General features: G+C 40.9%; 1 protein-coding gene across 3 annotated transcripts in view; it reads right to left on the bottom strand.

Annotated features, from left to right (window-relative positions):
* The window catches only part of MYLK4 (myosin light chain kinase family member 4), a 115,080-nt gene that overhangs the window by 21,515 nt on the left and 74,314 nt on the right, over positions 1 to 19,251 (bottom strand). For 2 of the 3 annotated variants that reach the window (XM_054985182.1, XM_054985183.1), the window contains exons 1-3: positions 14,480 to 15,289; positions 3,544 to 3,610; positions 1,312 to 1,669 (exon numbers count right to left, since the gene is read on the bottom strand). In XM_054985182.1, the coding sequence (XP_054841157.1) occupies positions 1,312 to 1,669; positions 3,544 to 3,610; positions 14,480 to 15,130 (1,076 nt within the window). In that variant the 5' untranslated portion in view covers positions 15,131 to 15,289. Of the gene's footprint in view, positions 1 to 1,311; positions 1,670 to 3,543; positions 3,611 to 14,479; positions 15,290 to 19,251 lie in introns of those variants that run through there. The other variant, XM_054985185.1, reaches the window with a different exon arrangement.

Here is a 19,251-nt window from a genome sequence, read left to right as displayed (position 1 = left end):
GATCATTTTATTTTTACTGAATTACTTTGTGGATTGAGATAAGTTGTTGGGTTTTTTTAACCAATGACCTCTGTAAAATGTCAGAATATTCAGAGATGTTTCCCTTGTTTATAATGATGCAACAGGAGATTCTGAATGACTCTGACCACAATCCACCAAGAAGCCCTCTTTGCAAAAGTTCTGCTGTGGTACCTTTGAACAGTGGGGCCAAGAAATCCTCTTCGTGAAAGCTGTGCTGTGGTACCTTTGAATAGCTACTATTCATTTCAATAGGGCTTGTACAAGAGAACTTCCCAACAGGCTATGGATTAGTTTTACAGTGCACCTAAGCAGAAAGTTGAAGTCAATGAGTTTAAAATGATGTAACTCTGTTTAGGACTGTGCTGTTAGAGACTTTAAAAAGATGAGACAGCAAACAACCATATCTCTGCCACAGGAACTCACTGGGTGACCTGGGGCCAGTCACACACTCTCACAGGGCTGTTATGAAGATAAAATGGAGGAGATGAGAATGATGTAAGCCACTTTGAGTCCCCATTGGGGAGAAAGGTAGGGTATAAATGAAATCAATGAGTAAATAGATAAGATCATTTTGGACCATTGAACAAGTATCCATTATACTGTGTTAGGAATTATCATGGTACCCATTCATGTCTAGCCAAGGGACACAGAAGAAGTATAATATGCACTGGAGAGCCTTTTATCATTTCTATGTTTTAGCTGAACGTTATTTAAATCAATGTCTTAAAAATGTTACCCATGATAAGCCATTGAGTTTGGCAAGGATACATGTTTAAATAAATAATCTATATATAACTTTAATGGACACAACAAATGTGTAGCTAAAATTGGTGGGTATATAAAACATACACAGTAATATTCTACTCACTAATATGGTTACAGTACCATCAGCCATCCTTTTACAAGAATTCAATGTGTGGATTCAGAAACTGGGTCAGATCCAAAGGGCCCCCTTGCATGAGGAAAGGCACTTCTGCTCATGGAAGTGGGGGGGGGGGCTGTGATTTCCACAGATTTCCCAGAGCCACCTCTCCCAGCTCAGAAACTGAGCATTACAGTCCACCTGTGAGTGCTGGGACCTGGAGTCATGAGTCATCATCATAACCCTGCCTAAAGCATTATCAAGAGACAAAGAACTTAATTATTCATTGAATTAAGAAATATTTCCTGTTACTTGTCCTGAATCAATTGTCCGAGATCTTCATATCCATCTGTCCTCTATGAATGTATACAAAAATCACTACAGGGCAATAAGTACTGCATGATACCCTAAGAATGTTTACAACGTACTTGACAAGCTGACCCTCAGTTTTTGATGGGTCCTCAAGATCTTCTGCTGTGTCTTCACTATAAGATGTAGTTTCTGGTACTTTCATCTCATCAGCACTGTCAGCATCTCTCCCTTTGATCTCTACTTCTACTTTCTTCTCATTTTCTTCAGGCACCTCATGTTTCATTACAAATCCCAGAGAGTCTCCCTTAATATCATGGTCACTTGCTTTTTTACTAGCATCATCCATTGCATGCGCTTCTCCTTGGCTTTTTTCTGTTTTCTGAAGAACGTTCTTCCAGCTGTGGCTTGTATTCTCCTTGTTGAGTTTATGGACCTTTTCTGTATGAGTATAAGGCTCTGTCTTATCAGATTCATCTGGAACAAAACAGAAAACACCAAATACTTGTACACAAGAATGACTCACATGTCCAATATAATTTCACCTGTTTATAGATCAGGTGCTTGTATCCTCCTTTTGAAAGCTATTGCCTTTGCAGCCTAGGCTGATGGCGCGGAGGATGGGAAGCGCTGGCGACAAACTGAGACCACACACTGGCTGGGTGAAAATAGGCCACAACTTTATTGCGAACAGCAGGTAAGGAGCGAAGTCAGTCATATGGATCGGATCCCCAAGCATCGGCTGGCCCGCCTGCCAGCCGATGAACCCTCCCCCCTCAGGCCCCAGCTGAGGGGGGGCACCCAAGGAGCGGCATTAAGGGGGAGATCATCTGGGTGTACACCCCTGCATGATTCCCCTGTCGCCTGGTGGTGAGTCCGCCTGGCAGCCCCCGAGCTGGGCATGCACCTCTGTGACTCACCCCCAAGATTCCTTATGGGAATCCCCTTACAGGAACCAGGGCGGAGGCCCTGATTCCCCCAAAAGAGATCCGATCCAATGACCAACCGCCAAAAGTTGTGACAAAGAAGAACACCATACAAGCAATGAAAGAAAGGGAGCGGTGGGTGGGATTCGCCGCCCGAGCCGAGTGATCTGAGGCCGGGCCGGGCCCTAAATAAATACCCAGCCGGCGGACCAGAGGGAAGACTGCCTCCCCGAGGTCCGCCGGCTGGCCCGGCCCCGCCCCCCCCGGCCGGCTGATTGGCCGGCCGGAATTCAAATTCTATTGGATGCTGGCTGCCCGGCAGAGACCGAGTCAGCCAGCATACCGGCCGCCGCGCCTGCCCTGCCCCCGCGCCTCCCGGCAGCAAACCAGGCTCCCGGTAAGTCGGGCGCCCGCGCTTCCCATAAAAAGGCACGAAATGCTTAACAAAAGCCTCGAAATGTTTACCACTGAAATATAAAATCTAGTTAATCAAATATTTAATTCTTCAAGGGCTAAATATTGGGTTAAATGAGATGTGTGATAACAACAACTCCATCTTCTCCCACATTCAATGAGAAGGGTGACATGGCATCATTGTGTTCACTGTTTCTGCATCCCTCCATCACTTCATTGGTAGCTGCTTCTGAAGTGTGGTGAAACGTTAAGTATGATGATGTCCTATCACAATCTAGTTTAAAAATTACTGGATAGAGGAGGGACGCTATGTGCGTCAACAGCAGTCATTCGTCCCTAGCCATGTATTGTTAGACCTTGAGTGATAAGTATTGCTTTAAGCACAGCCCAATAGCAAAGGAACCTATAAAGAGGGTCTTCTTTCTTCATCTTTCCAGGTAAAATCCTGATCAAGTGCTATGTTACCTAGATTAAATTCATGAAAATCATAGGACTTGGAAAGCCTCTTCCAGAAAGCAGTCATTTGTATCAAAATTAACATAAACAACTTCTGCACTCTCTTGCTCATTGAAATTTTAAAAATTAGAAAGACCCTTTCTGAATTTCAGCCCTATTTCCACGCCAGGCTCCCAAGAACTAAAATATAGTGGTGATTTCAGCACCAGTAGATTTCTTCTTAACTTTGTTTTACCCCAATGACAAAGCTAATATAAGGCTTTCTTTGCAATGAGAAAAACAAGCCCTCTGAAAGTCAGAAATCACATATAGGTGACAGCAACTGGGTAAAATACAACTCTGCCTCTATTTAAATGTTGTACCATCTTTTAATTGATAAGTAACCTGGCTGATCTAATTATAGGAATAAGGTTCAATAATGCTGGCATGAGAGTCGGCTGACAATACACACAGAGGTGTAACCTTGGCACAGGTGTCCATGATCAAGATTCCAAGGCAGAGAAAGCTGCATTTACTGCTTTGACTCTAGATTAAGCAAAAAACAAAAATTCTAACCTGAGGAATCAGGCGGTTTCTTCTTTTTCATAGATTTTGTTCCCTTTGTAGTTAAATATGACTTTTCCTATAGGGGAAAGCAAGAAAACCCATTAAACCCTTCATCCAGATTTAATTACTTGTTATCTTTGCATATTCTTCTGTGAGAAAGTCACAGATTTTCTCCAATTAAAATCCAACAATAACAGCATTTTTATTTCATTTCTACTTCAGTCACCAATATCTGAATTCGGAAATTATGCAACACTTACATATCTATTTGAACTGCCCATGCTCCTTTAAGGAAAGCATTCATTAGCATTCCCTTGCAAAAGAAAAAAAAAGTATCTGCTTTTTTGAAGGGAAGGCATGCAAAGACTCTCACGAACTGTCGTCTGTCTTTGTGGTCTAAATGTGTTTGAGGACCTTATTCATTATCTCATTGCTCACTGTGTGTCTCATCAAAACCAAAGTTTGTGTCTGAAATTCCACTGGAATGTCTACTATGGAGGTCTGTGAAAAATCTGTTTCCTTTGTTATTTGAACAAATGTGGCATGTAAACTTGCTGTTTTGTTCAAACAGCACGAAATCAGAAGTAGATTTGATGTATAAAATATTGTCAAAGAAACTACTTCACTGGAAAGTGTTTTTATAATTTTATCCACTGGCTGCAAACTTTCCCCCATGTGTTAACTTTTATATTATAACTGGTATGGTATTATTTTGCGATGACAAATGCTTACAAGAAATTAAACAAAGCTGAAATTGAACTGAATACGATGTACATTTTAATAACTGCCCCCTCCCCCCATAAGAGTTAGGGCAATATACAAGCACTATAAAATCAACACCACTAAACACCAGACATTTTTTTGTATAGAAAATTTGAAGAACTAGTTGCTACAAAAAGTCTTTACTTCTCAAGTGGAAAGTATTAGAGATCTGCGACCAGATCTGACTTTCAAATGTATGAAACTCTCATTGATCTTTTGATTAAGGGAATATTGTTGCCGGCCGGCCGGCAAAGGAAGCAGGAAAAGGGGAGGGCCTCTCCGCGGCGACGAAGAGTCCAGAAGTGTGCAAACCTGCAATACCGTGTTCACACCGTCCGCTTATAGAGCGCAACTGAGTGCCATGGACCGCAGGTAAGCCGGGACGGGAAATTGCGGGTTTTTACGAGTGAGGTCGCTGAAAAAGCGAAAGCACTCGCTCTATTTGTGCCCATCTGGAATCGGCCCAGAGATGGTCAGCCAGAGAATCCTCTGTGATAGGAAGTAATATTTGTGAAGCACTTTTAGTCTTTGGACTAAAGTGGGGGGGGGGGAAACCAGCACTAACTCCTGCTTAAACTTGAGAGATCTGGGAATTATATTGGGCCAAGGAAGTGGGTAGAAAGGAGCCTCCCCTTCAGCACCAGGAAAAGGGTTATAGCTCATAACTATAACGCCTGCCCAGAATCTAGAAAGGGTTTGACTCAGTGGAGCACCCTAAGGTCTGGAGAGGAGGGAAAGTCGTGCTGGGTTTGTGTGTAAAAAGTGAAACATTTGTGAAGCAGTGCCAACCTCTCAAAGAAACCAAGTGTTTTGTGCCTCACACCAGTGAAGTTGCTGTACAAAAACCTTTCTGTTACTTAAGTTCAAACCCCTGCCTACCTGCCTTCTGACTTTACCTAGTTACATTTTGAGCCTCTCTAAGCCTTGTGTGCCAGTTTCTTCTAAAGGGAAGTGCAAACCCCTGATCTGTCCCCTACTAAGACTTGGCTGGGTAACGATGTTTAATATTCCATAAGGGTGGGACAAGAAAGAAAGTTGAAGCCCAAGCTGGTGTTGGACGTGGGTTTGTGACACAAGCATTCAAACATTCACACACTCATCAGCAATTAGAATATTTATGAACATTCTGCACATGTCAGCAATTCAACTAATGACTGGGAGTGAAGGAAATTTGGAAATTGTAGACATTTCTAATCAGCTAAATATTTGAGCCCTACTTTCAGATTTCAAGTAGATAAATGCTGTTGATAGAGAAGCATTAAAAAGAGCACTAAAGCTGAACAAGTATAATTTACTATCATTGGCTGATGACACATTTATCAGGGATCTTTGTATATGGCAAGCCAAGCCTAGTGCTACTTTTTTCTGTAGTCTGCAATGTTAGAGTGACATCTAGAGGACTGCATGTAAAATGGTAAAGATATGAATCTGAGACAGAAGAATCCAGCATTCTATTTCACATGTGAATAAATAAATTAAAAGAATAAACTTAAAAGATTAGATGAAACTACCAGTCACCGGTGCTACAGACCTATGCACATGTAACCTTGAACTCAGTGACTCCTGAGTAAACATATGTGGGACTAATTCACTAATTTACAAAGCTGAATTTCATAAACATGCATTATTTCAAGAAAACATCATTCTAATGGATAGGGATCTACTTCCAAGTAAGCATAGCGAACATTAGGCTTTATTTAACTATTATGGCATCTTCTTTAAAAGAACACAGCATGTGGAAATTCTTGAATCAGTTAATAGCTATTTATTTAACTATTGTATATTTGTTAAGTGCTTTCAGTATTCCAAAGAGACTGCAATTGAGCGAGGGCAAAACGCTATTTTAATTCTTTTTTTTACAGATTTCATCATGTCTTTTCATATGACGATGGAACCCTGTCAGAAACATGATGCATTTCCCCACATCTCAATAATTTCAGCATGTAAGCAAATAATAATAACTAACATTTGATTTATATACTGCCCTTCAGGACAACTTAATGCCTGCTCAGAGCAGTTTACGAAGTGTGTTATCATTATCCTCATGACAATCACCCTGTGAGGTGGGTGAGCTAAGACAGCTCCAAGAAGCTGTGACTGACCCAAAGTCACCCAGCTGGCTTCAAGCAGAGGAGTGGGAAATCAAACCTAGTTCTCCATATTAGAGTCCTGCCGCTCTTAACCACTACAGCAAACTGGCTCTCCAACAACAACCCATGGAAGAGATTAAAGCAGTTAACAAAGAAAACAAGTTGTGCCCTAAATGGTCCGGGTCCTGAAGATCTGAGAGCATCTTTTTCCATATGTTCCTCCCCAGGTTTTATGATTAGTCAATAAAATCTTGCAGAAAATATCACTTCATGTGGATGCTAGATTTGCCACTGCAAGAAGCAGGGTTTTCTTCACATTGGCTCCAGGAACTTTGGAATTATTTCCAGCATGGTGCTCATTTGTTCTCTTCTCTGTCATCTTTATAGATTTTCTTTTGCTATCCTATTTTGCTTTGTTGTTTTATTGTCAATAATAGCTTAGTTCTAATTTTTTAGATTTAGAACTTTTTATGATGTTATTTTAATATGGTGAATCACTTTGGAAGCATGAATAAAAATGGACAAACAACGAAGAAAACCCATTTAGTTCAGGTCATATGATTGCCTACAAGCAAGCAAGTTTCATGGACAACTTTTTTAGATGAAACCTGTGCCTCTCTATGCACTGCTCCATATGCCATCCTATTGATACTGAAAATGTAAGTACTGGTATGGAAACCTTATTATAAATATTACTAACAGAGGCCTGCATTTGCAATTATCAGTACCCCAGTAGCTTTGGCACATATTGATTTGGTGATTTTCATTTCAAACCAGTGGGAAGACAGATCGTTCCTATCTAATACTAGATCTGTATCTTTTTTTAAAGATCTAGAGCTTTTGTCCATAATATTATGACTAACCTGAAGTTTGTCATTTGCTTGAAAAGAATGAGCTTTGTTTCATATTGTAGATTTTACATTCTATGTGTTTGACTGTGTAACTTGGGCTTTGTTCTCACATACAGGAGAAGAAAGGTAGAATGTTTCCTGCAGGGGTATTCACATAATAGAATATTGGCTTACAAAAGCAGTCTGACATTAAAAAACTAGCATGCCAAGAAGAAGGCTAGACTAGAAAACTCCTTCTTAATATCTTTTTTTTTAACGGAGGAATATTCAATATGTGACTCTCTCCTGCAGCCTGAAGTTGTACAGCCCTGACACAAGTTTACCACCTCTTCTGCTGTTGTGAGAACTAGGCCTTAGTCCAACCGTATTTCTTCTAACTACCACTTTCTCTCAAGTATCCAGGTCTGCCAGGTCTGGCAGCTTTGGAGCAGGTTGTATTCAAAGGGGAAAGAGTGCTGCACCGTACTGAACAGGGTCTTCTTTCTTCGAGGTCTCTGGCTGTTCCTTCCAGAACATAATATTTGCCTAAATTCTTGCTAGGGCAATGTGCTCTCTGAGAAGCCAAAGCATTGCCTTTAATTCTGCTCACACAATTTCCTTTTCCAACTGCCACGTTCTGACCTGATGCTTGGATGAGATTATTTGAAGGAATATGTGCAGAAGAAAGTAGGAATTAGACATTAAGGCGTCATTAGACATAAATACCATATTTTTAGTTGCAATTTGAAATTCAGTCCAAAATTAACTTAGTCATTTTATGAACACCTGACTCCTTGTTGATAAAAAAAGAGTAATTGAATTCCTTCTTTATGCACCACTAGGATTAACCTGGCAGCATTTCCAATATCCAACTTTCGTTTTTTTATATTCACCTAATAAAACCCTTTGATTTTCTTGCGACTGCCAGAAGCTCTATAATGATCGTTTTCATGAAGCTGCTTCAGGCTTTTGCCTCTTTATCATCCCATCAGGTTGAATCAGGTGCCAAATTGAACTGTTCAGTGGCTTCAGTTCAATTGCACTTAACAAGTCATAATATATAGAAATTTGAATTTGCAAATACTACATTGCCTGCACATGAGTGTTTATACTGGGGCTGCCTAAAAATGTTCTCCATGATTTATTAGGATCAGATATCTCACTTCTGTGTCAATCCCATTAATAGTTGTGGTTGAGTTACCTGATCTAGGTGATGATACCAAGTACTTCAGTGTGTCATTCCCAGCCAAACTAACATCATGAGTTTTGATATATAAGAGCCAATATATCGTCTTTGCGCATGCATGCTTTCTTGGCACCAAGCCACATGCAACTGTACGAAAGTGTCAATACATTGATTTTATCTTTTTTGAAAACAGAAAAAAAACTGAATAAAAATTCTAAGTGCTGAAGAATTTCAGCATTTCTCTTTCAAGTTTGTTTCTGTTTTTGGTGACTTTTGGCTATACTCATACAGTGAAATTCCATTTGTTTTGCTTAGGGTTGCCAGGTCCCTTGAGTCCCACAGCGGGGGACTGGGAACCGGGCACTCACCCTCTGTGCTCTTCGGTGTCTCTTCTCGGTGTGCGTGATGATGTCACTTCTGGGAAGAGATGTCATCATGTGGGTCAAAGGGTGGCTCGGTGTGCACTCCCACGCTTGCCAAATGGCTGAATCGCCCCCGTGGGCCCGATTCAGCCCCCAAAGGGCCAGTTGCAGGGTGTGGGGGTGCGCCTTGGTGGGGCATGGGGGCGCAGTGCGCCGGGGTGCAGGGGTGCACTGTGCCACTCAGGGGTGCACCGCACCACCAGGGGGGTGCTCCAGGGGGCATTCTCCCCACTGGCCAGGTAAGTGGGGTCAGGGGGAGGAGGTGGGAACAGGGGATCCCCCATCCCAGGCAGGGGATTGGCAGCCCTAATTTTGCTGCATACATTGATAGTAACCAAGATCAGGAAACACCACCTGAGATAGTAGAGGAAGGCGGATTCAAGTACCATGATTTTCATGGAATCTTTTAAGGCATTTCCAATTTTCTGCTTAATAGCCTGATATTCTCTGAACAGATTTTAATCTGCTTCAGTACTATAAACGTTTGTTATTATAGTTCTGCAGTTCCATACCACAAGACAAGAGTAGCAGAAGGCAAAACAAAAAAGCAATACATGCAACATGAATAGTGTTTGGAACAATTCCAGGTACACTTGATTCTGATTTCTAAGCAGTCTTTTTAAGTGAACAATGATTTGTGTATGTTTAGGATTAACTGAGTTTCCTGGATGAAAATAATGATACTAAAGGTTGGTTATACCACTTTTACAAATCTGCAGCTCAGAGTTCAAAATTAGATCATTGTGATGAAAGTGACCCTAGGAGATACAAAAGCTTTGCTTATAATTCATGATGGCTGATTCATACACCTAAGTACATTTTCTGCAGCAATCATCAAACTTGAACATGCAGATACAAAGTATTCCCAAACGAATTTTGGCCAGCGCTTCCTGTATCTATCAGCAAAAAGCACAATTTCCAGTTCCAGTTCCAGTAACCTTTATTGGCATAATAAAAGCATCGAGACAGCAATGGCAATGGCAATACAGTACAATTTGCCAAGTTGTCAAAATGAGAGCAAAATAAATTACAGGTGGTTGTAACTCTATCTACAAATGAAAAAAATAAACCCTCCCCTTAGGAACCCAACAATAATCACAGGTATCACAGTAAACCTTCTCCCTCCTGCTTCCCCACTCCCTCTCTCTTCCTATCCTTTTCCATTTTTCCCCTTTTCTCTTACCCTCTGCACATTAGCCAAGCACAATTTCAACAATCTGAACATTTACTGCAAAAATATACTGTAGGATATAATTAAGTATATTAAAACTAACAGCCAATAGAGGAATGGGGGGGCTAGCTATGGGTTCTTCTACTCTCAGTGCAGCGAAGGGAGACTATCTGCACTTCTTCAGCACTCTCCATGGTCTTCCTTTGCCTCTTATCTATATCTTCCTAGCCTCATCCACTTCCTTTTTCCTTTGCCTGACCTTTAATTCCCTGCAGGTCATTACTCATGAGTTGTTCACAAGAAGGCATACAGATACTCTCATCAGTAAGCTGGGGTTGCTGCAGCTCCTTACATACTCTGGAAGCAACTCTTTTTTAAGAAGCTACAAATCATACCAGTTATCTCTCTCCTACTGCCGCTACTACAGTAGTACCTTACATTATCTGAGATCACTTCCAGCCAAATTAATCAGAGAAAAGTTGAAAAATTATTCTATTAATCCCCATCTCCACCCCCCGCTCCTGGAAAGTGAGTTCCCATCAAACTGTGAGAAGCAATGAAAGTTCCAGCAATTATATGCATTGCATTTTCCCAGCCTCGAAAAAGAAATCAGCATGGAGGATTTTTTGTGTCTCAAAAGAGCATACATGGAATAAGAAGCAGCAATGTATTACATGTTTCTAAGTACAATTCAGTTTGGAGCAGGTCTCGTCATTTTCAGTAGTTCTCTCAGAAAACCACTGTTTTTCCTCCCAGTGGAATGGATGATGAGATTCTAATTGCCCAATTGTACTCAGAACAACAGTAAATACCAGGTCTAACATGACAGGCAGTCCCAGCAAAAGAAACAGGCAGCCCAGCTGTAAGGTATTACAGGGAGTTCAGTTCAGCCCTTGTTGAAAAGAACTTGAGTTACAGCCTGGTTTTACTTAACATCATACAGATGCATGTTTAGTAAATCCAGCTGTGGTTTACCAGATGAGGCAATGAGTTTTTAAGGATAGTTAGACTGACCCTGGACTCTGTTAAGATATATTAACATATAGTGTGCATATGTGGGGTTTATATCAATATTTGAAGGACCATCTCATTCTATATGTCCCTGTACATCAATTACAGTCTTCAGGCAGTCATCTGTTGGTAATCCCAGCTCTTGCGGTAGCCCGTCTGGCATTGACCGGAGATCAGGCTTTTCCCCTTGTGGCCCGTTCTGTGGAATGGGCTCCCAGAAGAGGTGAAGGGAGCTCCCACCTTGGAGATTTTTAGGAGGCGCTGCAAGGCATATCTGTTTGCCAGAGCCTTTGAGAGGGTTTGAATGACTGGCATCATTTAAAGGGGTGGGAGGAAAGATTTGGGAGTTATTTTATTCTTATTTTAACTGTAAATGTTTTTAATCTCTTGTTGTAAACAGCCTTGAACCCATGAGGAAATATGGGGTTAAAATGAATGTATGAATGAACAAACAAACAAATGAACGAATAAACGAACGAACGAATGTTTGCTGTGTTTTGCAAGGTACAAAACATGAGGTTGGAGCCAACAAGATGTTCTGCCATGAAAAAGAGAGGAGAGTGTCCTCCTTGGCCACCAAAAAGCCTGTGCTGGGCATCATAGGACCTGCATGGATAAAAGACATATGGGTGGGGGCTGTAGTAGGGACGGAACTGGATGAGATGGAGCAAAATAACTGCCTGGGCCAACCAATTGTATGTTGTGAGTTGGTGTTTTTATTCATGCCAACTGGTCTACCATACAAAAGCATAAGGAATGAGGTAAGGATACTTCATCAAAAACCTACTCAGTGGCAGCAGAGGAAGTATTTCTGTTGTGTCCTAAATTTGGCATTTATTTGCATAAGGGGCAGAACTTTCTTGTGCTGGTATGCACCTGTATGGAATACTGGCACTTTTTTGGTTGGCAGGGGAGGGGGGGGTTGAGACCACAGTCCAGAGGCTGGCAACAGAGCCTCTGCACTGCTGCACCTGCCCACAGCAGCCAATATAGTCTTTCCATTACACCTGCTGACATTAATGAATGCAATGTGAGGATGGGTGTATATGAGAAGATGCAGACACCACTGTCACTGCCCACAGAAGGATTGGTGGTGCTGCAGTGTCCTCATGAGCATCAACACGTGTCCCATTGTCCTGATCTTACCACCACCCCAAAAACAGAAGAGGCCTGCAGGGTTCCCCCAAGGATAAAGGGGTGCCTCTCACCTGACAGCCTCTTGAAAAGCTTCCTCAGATGCCCTCAAGCAGCTGCTGCAGCTCTTGAGCCAGGTGATGCTGTGGAGTCCTGACAGGCTGCTTCTCTGGGGAGATTCTCTTCAGCCTCTTTTGAAGCTGCTGTCATGTCCTGTGGAATGGAGTACCACAGGCTCTCTGTGCATTGCATGAGGAAGTAGGGAGAGGAGTCTTCAGGTGCCAAGGTGGTGGTGGGGAGAAGATCCCCAGTCCAGGACCTCCACAGTCAAGAGCTGGCCACACAGCTAAGAATCACTGGCATGCACAAGCTCCCCATTCAGCAAACCTCTGAATCCCAGTGTTGGGAGGCAGCAGCAGGGGAAGGAAGACCTTGACCACTATCCTTTGTTTGTCTGGTCCCCAGGGCAACCAGCTGGCCACTGTGTGGGGATAGGATGCTGGCTAGATAGACCTTCATTGGTCTCATCTGGCAGAACTCTTTTCATGTTTTTTTTAATAGCTAATTTTCCTCGTATAGCAGGTGAACTGATAGTGAAAAGGCATTTGTGATTTTCTGCAAATAAATAGACAGCCAGAGATGTTTATGCATGTATTTCTTTAATCAGCAGCATGTAGATGTCTGAGACCCTGTCAAGCTGCTGCTGGTCTGAGTAGATACTATTATAGTATAGTATAATGTATAGTATAATATACTATAGATAATATACTATACATTAGTATACTGTAGATAGTATTATCTAACCTTGATGAATCAATGGTCTGCTTCAGTGTAAGGCAGCTTCATGATTTCATGTGATGAAGGGCTCAGAAAGGATGGACTCCTGGTAGATCCTGACCTCAAAATAAAAGTTGAGGGCATCTTGGGTGGCAGACAGACCAGGGTAGGGAAGATCCCATGGTCAGCTGGAAGCTGGCAGGGAAGTACTGGCACCTTTAAAAAACATGAATAAGGAGATAGATCCACCTTAATATCCTCAGTTTGTAACTTTCCATAGTGTCATTCTTTTACACAGCACATTATGTTGCCATTTGGTTGTCACTATTTTAAAGTAGTGCTTGCAGGGTTATCTATCTTATATGGGGAATCCTTGGCATGGATTTCTGAAAGGAATCATATTGCAACACAAGATCTTGTCCTGCTGTTACCCTCTAGACTCCTGTGGCCTTTATTGAATTACACATGTTTACTCCAGCATGTTTTATCTAACAAGGAAGTTAGACTGGTTAAGGATAATGATTGTGAAAAGGACCTTGATAGTGAGAAATTTTAAATTAATGTCACTTTCAACAACAATGGGGGCATAGAGTAGTGGCTGCCAGTGGGAGACGTGAAGTCCCTCATTCAATCTCATATTAGCTACAAGCTAACTTTGGCAAGCCGTGGCCTCCTATGTAGTATGAACATGATAGTACTAGTGTCTGCTGTAAGGATTACTGCAATAATGAATGTAAAGCATCTTGAACTTTGGAAAGCACGTTCAACATTTCAGATGAGCTACATAAATGCCAAGTATTATTATGGTGATTATTTCTCAATTCAAGCAATTTCCTTTCAGTTAATATTAGCGATAAATGTGTTACTATTTTTCCCTCCCATAACTGTCCAAAAACATCAGAGAAGCCTTCAGGTTCTGGAATGTTCCTTTCAATTGCATTATTAATTTAAAAGTGAAGTTCAAGGAGATCCACCCATCACTAACTAATCTATACTTATGTCTGCATTGAACTCTCTTGTTGAATGCACAGTGTTCCTTCCATATTTTACAAAATAATTTCATTTGAACATACTGAAAACAAAAAAGGGAATTTAGAAAATCACAAACTTAAATGAAATGTGCTAGTTCTTGTGATCAAAGACCTAAAGTGATTTTTTAAAAATATTTTGATATCTTATTCTTCTTTTTAAAAAAAACAAATATTCAGGTAATCACAAACCAGTATTAGTGTTTATAAGAATTTTGGCACCGAGGAAAGTAGGAACAGGTTTTGTTTCCTAATTTTAGTTTCTATGGTTTTAATTTGGCATTAAAAAGAACTCAGCATTTATCAACAGCAGGCGGCAGTTTTTCATGAAATGTTACCTGCATTTTTTTTCTTTTTAAAACTTTTTGTTTTTGTTTAAATACAGGTCCATCACAGCCTGTATTACTTCTAATTCAACAGAATAAATTTTAAGTGAAAGTTAAACGATTTGCTACAGTTAACAACAAAATAACTTCTACTAAGCACAAAGCAGAGGAAAAAATGATAGGCTTTTAATAGTAACTGTGGGCTTACCTTTTCTTTTCTTTTGCTGAACAATGCATCCTTTTTGTCTGAAAATGTCTGCATCCTAAAAAGATTACTTGATTTATCTTTTCTCAAGTAGCCACCTACTCTAAGGAGCTTACGAGGAATTTCATCTCTACGGAGTAAACCGTTGATTTTAGACGTCTTCAATTTTTCTACCAAACAGCCAACAACCTGCTGTACCCCCAGCACTACTTGTTCTAGCCCATCTAACTTTTTTGCTTGCTGTTCAGTGTTCTTGCTCATATCTGCCAGTTTATTGTTAATTTCTACACACAACATCTTGACATCAAAATTGCTTGGACTTTCAGATGTTATAATGGATGGTCCAGAGCCTCTTCTTTTCCCCTTCAACTTCTCAATCTCCTTTTCCATGCAGAATATTTCCTGAGAAACACATTCCAACTTCTGAAGAACACCATCTTGCACATTCAGTATCTTGTCTATTTTCTGACCCAAGGAAGCGAACTTCATATCCAACCCACTCACATTTTCAGGAAAGCTAAGGTTTTTGTCTGAGGAATGGGGAGCAGGTAAGTTTTCTTCTGCAGACAGCCGTTGGTTTTGTAAAGAATTAGGATCAAATATTTTGGCCAAAGAGTTGACCACTGATGAAGGTTTTTTGCTGGAGGTAGTCATTATGCCAGTTTACCTAGATACACAGATGCAATATGAAAATAACATTTTCAGAAGCTTCTTCACCTCAGTTCCCTCAGTCATGGCAGCAAGTTCCAAAAGTTAGAGATATAACCAGAGTAGGCATGATTAAAAAAACCCCAACCAACTCTCTTCTTGTTAAAAAAGCACATATAAAATAAAACGAAGGTCCTGACAGACATGTGCTGAGCATCCTAAATCCACTTGCAGTTGGTGACGTCGGGCCTTCGGGGAGGGTAGAACTATTTGCACCCAAGTGGAATGTGACAGCAGAAAGGCTACAGGACATTTGAGAAGCACCAGAGTCCAGAGACACTTTGGCAGCAGTGTTGCTGATTGTTGGAAATATGCATCTGGTATTCTTCATCTGAATAAACTAAGAGCCCGTAAAGGAGAAGCTAATTTGAGGTGATGGAAATTCTTATAGCTTAATGCATATTGTTCAAATTGAAGTGCCAGTTGGTTAAATTCATTGCTGTGTTTTTTTAAGTATGTGGCCTATCAGTTCTTCATAACATTTCAAAATCCCTTTGCATATAGGTTACAGATGCACCATGCCTCTGCTTTATGAGTAACAACAACAACAGCCAATTAAAACAGTAACAATATTATTGGTTCATTTTATCTCCTTTGTAAATTTACAGGGTCCTTCCTCATGGCCACTCACAAATAAGATTATATCAAATCAATATCAAATAATTATGATAGACAACAATAACAATTGCATCAATCAAAATAATCTTCTGTAAAAACTGGTAGTCTGGTTCATAGTCCTATATAGCAATAGCATCAATTAGAAATGGAGTCTCTGCTTGGCAACACATACACTCTTTGGTGCAGATGGCTAATTTTTTTTTAAAAGCTATTATTCTACCGAGATTATTTATGGCTACTACATATAAAATAGCTATTAAAACATTTTGTTGCCTTGTAAGCCATAAAGTAGGTATAAAAACTTAGAAATGGCTTGGCTAGGCTGTGATCGAAATCACTGACATGTATATAATTCTCCTGTTATTGAGGTGAATATGGAAGCCTGTGTGTATCTTGAAACAAGAAGTCTTTCCTATTCATTATGAATAGAAGGGCAACCATGTAGATGCTCCTGACCTCAAATTAAATGGGGAAGCCCCCACATGCACAGGCGTTTAGTATGTAAGATGGAGCTCTCTCACACATACACTTTCAGGTACATGAACTGAGTTTGAGGAAGTGGATAAATAATTTGCCATTTTTTGCCCACCTGGCCCCATGAAAGACTCCTGACAGTTAACAAAGAGAGCTAAAAAAATTTACAAATTCACACCCATTTTAAAATACCAGCCATTATTACCAGTAAATACACAATAGATCTACTAGCTGAATGCCCCTCAAACAGTACTGCCAACCATTTCCTAAAACTTAAAAGAGTGAATGCCTTTCTGATACATTCAGGAAGTTTATGTCTGCTACTGCAAAGGAAGATCCAGATGGAGCAGTGGCAGAGCCTGCGAGAAGGTACAGGAAGAAAAGTCTGGTCAGAAGATCAAAGATCATATTCAGGGCTTTTTTTCAGGGGGAACGCAGGAGAACGGAGTTCTGGAACCTCTTGAAAATGGTCACATGGCTGGTGGCCCTGCCCCCGATCTCCAGACAGAGGGGAGTTTAGATTGCCTTCTGCGCCGCAGCGCGGCGCAGAGGGCAATCTAAACTCCCCTCTGTCTGGAGATCAGGGGGCAGGGCCACCAGCCATGTGACCATTTTCACTGAGGGCAACCCACTGAGTTCCACCACCTCTTTTCCCAGAAAAAAAGCCCTGATCATATTGGTTCATGTTGGGGGAGATGAAACCTCAATTATGGAGGCAAGAAGAATTTGATTGTCAAAGCTGTAGAAGGATGGAAATGAGGCCTGATCTAACCAGGTACAAAAAAATTCCAGGTGCTCAGCAGGCACCATGTTGGAATTGGGTTACCTTCTGATGCTTCTGTCGTACAGCACTGACATCCCAGTGTGGAGGTCTCCCAGGCTAGTGCTAGTGCTGTACGCATATGTGCAACTAAACTGTTACAAATGTGAAGCAGAGGAATTTTACCTGCAAAACTCAAAGCTCACATAATAACTACAGTTAGAAAATATGCATTGCCAAATAGGAGATAGATTGTATAAAATGAATGTGTGCTTGTCTGAGGGTGCAAAAGTATGCAGAAGTGTTTTGCCATCTTTTCCAGGCAATGTTGCCAGTCTGGCTTCTAATTCTAGTTCTGAATGAGGTGCTCAGCTGAGCAGCATTGTGATATCGAATGTCTTCCACAATAACGCTGCAACACTGCCTTCAGCAATGTGGAGATGCAAACTGCTGCCTGTGACTACTGAAACTTCTTCCAACTACATCATCATCAGTAGGAATATGAGTACAGGGCTTCATAGGTAGCACTTTGAAGATGGGCAGGGGTTTGCAAGAGGATACATCTAATTTGGCCCATGCACCACCAATCCCATGATGGGTTATTCAGAAATATATTCCACTTTTGATAGTTTTACTCTAAAGTAAGCATGGATAGGATTGCAGCCTTGGAGTTTAAAATGTTCCTGCCTATATTATTACTGTACCTGATATTTGCCTTAAAACTATTCTTTTGTTTCCCTGCATAAAAGATTCCCTGAAAACTAGCCCAACCAGCAGTGATATTGAATAAAACCTCTCCGCCGATATGCCTTTTCCTTTGTTTGCTTTACTTACAGGGAGCTTATTTGCATGGGAGAATGAATGCTAGCCTCTACCTACATTCTGAAGAGCTACGATCCACTCAGCCACCTCAGGGTTCTAGGATTTAATTATGCTGCATGCATTGAGTAGGCCATAAAATGCATCTTTCTACAGAGCTCTGCAGAATATAGTTCTATCTATGTTACAAAATTTTGTTGACAGAAAAAACAATAATGAAAAGTCTCCTTGCTCTGTGGCAATCTCTGCCCAGTCGTGACCCTGCATTAAGATCTCCTCTGTACAGAACAGACATCTGTAAGATTTAACACACAAACACGACTAGCAGAGCATTTCCTATATTGATTTAAATGGATTTGATTTAAAAGCAGGAAACTGGAAGAGGGAAAACCCCAGAGTTTAGGGATCCCTATTTTATGGAAAGAATAATATATAAGGCATCCCTGAAAATACCATGAAAGCCAGAAGCATGGAAGTTCCAACAAAAAAGAGTTATGTTTAAAATGTTTAGGGATTTTCAGAGTACGTCTGCTAAAAGAATAACTAAATCCTCTTGACGCTTGGACATCTGCAAAAAGCCCCTGTTAGCTAGCCACAAAACACCAGGAGAGGTGTTTGCACCATCTGTAAAACAACCCAGTTCACAGAAACATTTATCTCTGAGGTATCTGTGTAGTTCACAAATGACACCACTGCAAAAGGGTCACATGTGATTCTGACATAGTATTTTCTCCCCCACTTCTGCATGCCAAAGGTCAATCATATGTCAACGGTCATGAAGGAAGACAGCTACTGTGGTAGACTGCTCAGCATGGAGAGAAGTCCCTCTGGAGGGCTAATGATGATGATGAGCATTTTGCAGACATCTTTCTTGCTCCATGCTTCTAAGTTAGGATAACTACAAAACAAGACATATGTTATAATGGTCAAAGAAGTGTGAGCTGCCAGTAAATTTGCTATCTTGCATCCTGGGCATTGGATAAATGTCTTTAAATTGTGTGATGCAGCAAGAGTGGATAGGTTGCAGCTGTGTTGGTCTGCAGTAGAACAGAAAGATCCAGTAGCACCTTAAAGACCAAGATATGACAAAGGGAGCTTCGACTCTCAAAAGGTTATATGCTGAAACCTTGTTGGAAGGAGCTACTGGATCTGAATTTAGCAGGAGCTGAAACACCCACCAGTATGACTGATCAGTCATCCTTGCATGCCATGCAACATAATGGAATTCTGATCAAAATATAAGGTCAGGTAAGGGGCAGACAAAAGGAATTCAGAAGCGCTGAAGAAATTGAGAAGATAGACAATTATTCCATAATGTTTAGTCAAAGCTTACACTTCTCATCAACAGTGAAAACATAAACAGAGTTATGCTTTCTAAGTCCACTGAAGTCTCAGA

Source organism: Eublepharis macularius, chromosome 7 (assembly GCF_028583425.1).
Source record: "Eublepharis macularius isolate TG4126 chromosome 7, MPM_Emac_v1.0, whole genome shotgun sequence".
Taxonomy (NCBI): Eukaryota; Metazoa; Chordata; class Lepidosauria; order Squamata; family Eublepharidae; genus Eublepharis; species Eublepharis macularius.
The sequence above is the reverse complement of the archived record's forward strand: the minus strand, read 5'-3'. Positions and strand labels throughout refer to the sequence as shown.